At 37.3% G+C, this 4,382-nt stretch overlaps 1 protein-coding gene across 1 annotated transcript; it reads right to left on the bottom strand.

Annotated features, from left to right (window-relative positions):
- Nucleotides 1-642: 642 nt before the first annotated feature.
- On the bottom strand, nt 643-2,570 carry LOC111897236 (uncharacterized). The gene is made up of 5 exons (XM_052765966.1): nt 2,341-2,570; nt 2,075-2,249; nt 1,622-2,003; nt 975-1,451; nt 643-902 (listed from the first exon to the last, which is right to left on the bottom strand). Exons 1-5 carry the CDS (start codon nt 2,568-2,570, stop codon nt 643-645), a joined length of 1,524 nt encoding a protein of 507 aa, XP_052621926.1.
- Nucleotides 2,571-4,382: the final 1,812 nt, after the last annotated feature.

A 4,382-nucleotide genomic window follows, 5' to 3' on the forward strand; every position in this document is an offset into this window, starting at 1 on the left:
TTAATAACATTACACATCAAAGACTTCTTTCTAGCTCCAGTCAATAGCTTAGCTAATTCCAGTCAACATCTTAGCTAATATGACCATAATCTTTCATAATGCTTTATTAGACTTCCTTCAATTAATAACATTACACATCAAGATGTTTAAATAACTTGTAACGGACTAGAAAATAGGAATTGATGAAACTACCCTTGGTAGTCAAAACTGATTAACTGTCATATTTCAACTAATAACATTACACATCAACATGTTTAAATAACTTGTACCAGACTAGAAAATAGGAATTGATGAAACTACCCTTGGTAGTAAAAACTGATTAACTGTCATATTATCTAACAATATAGGATTCCATTCTTTGACTGTAATGGAATCATTGAGACAACAATGCATAGAAATAATAAGAAACTAATTGAATACGGTGGTTGAATTCATTGCAAATACTCCATCAATATTCTAAATTAAATAAAGGGTGAGTAGTTGTCTGCATACACAAGGACAAAAGATTCCTTCTAGGGACCACAAAAGAAGGACCACTATGTGCCCACAAACCCAAAAGAAAAGCATAAATAACACATAGTATTGTCTTTACATCACAACTTGATAACAAAAGATGTGCCCACCCACTACCTACACACCTACTTAATTAAGGACTGCATGGTTCTCTGCACTGCTCCCAACCCCAGGTATGTTCCTCCTCAATGCCATTTTGACAATCCTTTCAGAATATTTCCTCCGTCCAGTTCTACCAATTGGGGCCCTTCTTGGGACAGGCCTTGCAGCTGGTGGTGGTGGAGGTGGTTGGGCTGCTGCTGGTGGTTGACTTGGTCCTGCTCCACTACCCCATGATGAACTTGGTGGTTGACTTGGTCCTGCTCCACTACCCCTAGATGAACTTGGTGCTGTAAAAAAATTGAAGTCTCAATATTACATATCAAAATGATGTATTATGTTCAGATAATTGGGACATTTACCTGATGTATTTGTTTGCTGCTTAGATGGACACTTTATCTTGTTATGACCTGGTTCCTTGCAAATACTACACTTTATCATGGATCCCCTTCTTGTCACAGAATGTCTAACTGGTCCACTCAACTCCCTTTCCACTGCATCCCTCTTCCTTTTCACTGATGGCCTACCAGGTAATCTTCTTCTTTTGGGAGGCAAAGGCTTTCGATAAGGAACTTCTTCCAACGTATCACTACCATTGAGAGGGTTAATGCTATAATAATAGCATTTTAGAAAAGCCTCTTTACTGTATGATTGGGACACATATGTTTCTGCATCTTGATTCAGGGAAGAGATTGCAACTACTCCATGTAAGCATGGTATCCCTGTAAGTTGCCATATTCTGCATGCACAAGTCTTTGCAATTAGATCCACTCCATATGCTGCATCATTGAACCTAACTTCATACTTTTGATAACCACAAGGAGTAACCCCCCCACAATCTGTATAAGGCAATAATGACTACAAATTAATAACTAATAACACAAACTAATACTTAGATAGATGAATTGTAAAACTACATGTTACCTCTGTTTAACCTTCAAATCTTGTATACGCTTCCTAATACTTGGATAGATATTCAAATCCCATTCAATTCCTTCTACTCTTTAACTGTATATCCTCTCCATCACAAATATCCTAATCTCCTCTAACATAGTGATGATTGGTTTCCTTCTACCATGCCTAATAGCAGAATTGAAACTCTCACTCACCCCATTCTCAACTGCATCACAATCTCTGCCCTCTTTAAAAAATACCTTAGACCAGGTAGTAGGATCTCTGTCTATAAGGTACTCATATGCTTGAGTATCTAAAGATTTGATCTTTTCCATTACATGTTTGAACTTCTGTTCAGTACTAGCTCTAACAGCCCTCCAAAAAAGCTTCCTGAAATGTTGACCGGTAAACCCTTTAGCAAAATTAGCCACAATGTGCCTGGCACATTGTCTGTGTTCAGCTTCTGGACACCTTTCTTTTACTGCTTCTAGCAACCCCTACAAATAACAACAACAAAATTAGTGAAACATGTATAAAACCATATGTATAAATATGAACCAATGCTCACCTTGTGTCCATCAGAAAGAAGGGTAATGCCTGCACCAAGACCACCATCAATATCATCCATGAGGAGATCTATGAACCACTTCCATGTGGCCTTGTTCTCAACTCCATCTACAGCCCATGCTATAGGGTAGATTTGGTTGTTTGCATCCCTCCCTACAGCTGCCAAAACTTCTCCCCTAACAATACCCTTTAGAAAGCAACCATCAAATCACAGGCCTGCACCCTTCCTTCCAACCATCACTTATAGCTTTAAAGCAGACATAGTACTTAGAAAACAAAGTTGTGGAATCTGGCATGATGTCTACATCCATCCTCACAGTAGACCCAGGGTTTGTCCTCAGAATTTCATGACCATATGACCATAATCTCCCATAATGTTCAATTAGACTTCCTTCAATTTCTTGTAATGCAAATTTCTTTGCATTTCTGCATTGCCCCTCACTCACATTTATATTGAATGTTGTTGAAACTTTAGCTTTCATCTTCCTAACACTCATTTTTGGCTTCTCTATAATTTCACTCATAAACTGTTTTCCTAACTACTTATAAGTTACTATGGACCCAAACTTAAACACCCTGCTACAATTATGTTCACTAACTAAAGATTTTATCTGAAAAGTCCTCTCTTTACTCATCCAAAAGGCCCAAAGTCTAAATGGACAATTAGGTGACTTGTTTTTTTTTTGCAACACTTAACTAACAACCTTTGGGAGTCATTTTTTTCAAACTAGAGATCATATCCATTAGCAACTGCATAGTTGCTCAACATGTTTTTAAGCTCATCAGGGTTAGAAAATCGCATACCTAACAGTGGTTTCATTTGATTCCATGGTTGTCTATCATCATGTACAGGGTATCGAGGTTCAAGATATTCAACATCTTCATCTAATGTGTCTAGACAAAGTTTGTTTAAGAACCTGTTACCCTTGGTTTTGTTGGCTGGGAATGGATATTCAACATCATCTTCTTCATGGTCAATAGAATAAGTCTCCGAGAATACTGATTCTTCATCCTCTTCACGGCTGTAGTCTTGATCTTCATTTTCCTCTTCCTCAATCCATTCGAAGATTGGTTCATTATAGTGGTCCACATACACATTCATTATCCTCTCATTTGCATAAGCCAAATCCAAAAATTCTTTGTAATCACCGTCATTCACCAGTGTATGAATTCCCTGACTTAAAGACTCGTGTGAAGGCAGAAGTAAATGTCTTTGCTTCTAGTTCTGGTGAGCTTTTGAAGGAATTCCATGAACTCCTCGTACTCAAATGCACTGAAGTCAACATCTCCTACTGATTGTTTGTCGGGATCAAAGTATACTAATGGGTTGGGTGCAAACGTTCCATTATAGTGGAAATCCACTACAATGAAGTTTCGATCTATGGGACATTGAGATGAAGCCATTACAGAGACCGATTGAAGATTGAAGGAGAAAAAATTGGGGGTTAATGAGACTTGGTGCCCTAATCGAATTTAAGGACCAAACGAGACTTCACTCTTAACTTTAATGAGGATGGGAGGCAAAATCGGGGCCTACATGCCATCTCATTGGCCACCTAGGAAAAAAAAGCCACATCAGACTCATGCAACCGTTGAAACCGGCTATAATTAGTCGCAGGGGTGAAATTTACACGAATGAACAAGTTAAATGGCTATTAGAGCACAAAAAAAAGTTTAGTGACCAAATGTGACAAAATGGAATAGTATGTTACCCTCTCAAATCATTATCCCTTCTTCATATTCCTCCGAGCTAAAAATCTTCTGTCCAGGTCGAATATGGGAAATTTGTATTAAACAAGGAGCACGAATAACAATCCAATTAATGACACATAATTAGTCTTTGTCACAGACAATTGATTATATAGGTAAGTTTTGTTATGAGGGTATGACAAATCTTTGTCTTACATAATCGAAGTTACGACAAAAGAAAAAATAAATTGAAATCAGTAGATGATAATTATTAAAACATTAATTTAATTACATTTGATCTTTTAACATTTCATTACATATTTCACGTAATATACATCTTATTCTATATATCTTCGACCAACTGGGAACCCTTATAATGCCACTGAAATGCGTACTTGAACTCTCAATGGAGCATAGCATATGTGCTACTGATACCCTACTCATATGCTAATGATAACCTGGTATGCATGGAACCCTGCCATTACACGATAGCCATTGAATTGCATGGCATATCATAACTTTTAAGGGCAATTACATGAAAAGCTAGTCTTATATGCCTCAATTACAATAGTGAAACAAAAAGGATACCGAAAATGTATCCATATGAAAAATAAACGTGG

Source organism: Lactuca sativa, chromosome 1 (assembly GCF_002870075.4).
Source record: "Lactuca sativa cultivar Salinas chromosome 1, Lsat_Salinas_v11, whole genome shotgun sequence".
Classification (NCBI taxonomy): domain Eukaryota; kingdom Viridiplantae; phylum Streptophyta; class Magnoliopsida; order Asterales; family Asteraceae; genus Lactuca; species Lactuca sativa.

Bases quoted from the DNA above. Each gene is read 5' to 3' on its own strand.
- LOC111897236 (XM_052765966.1), bottom strand. From the start codon at position 2,570: ATGAGTGTTAGGAAGATGAAAGCTAAAGTTTCAACAACATTCAATATA. The intron at 2,004-2,074 runs GTGAGCATTGGT...TGTTATTTGTAG, and splicing joins TTCTTTCTGATGGACACAAG to GGGTTGCTAGAAGCAGTAAA. The intron at 1,452-1,621 runs GTTAAAGAGTAG...TGCCTTATACAG, and splicing joins TGTGATGGAGAGGATATACA to ATTGTGGGGGGGTTACTCCT.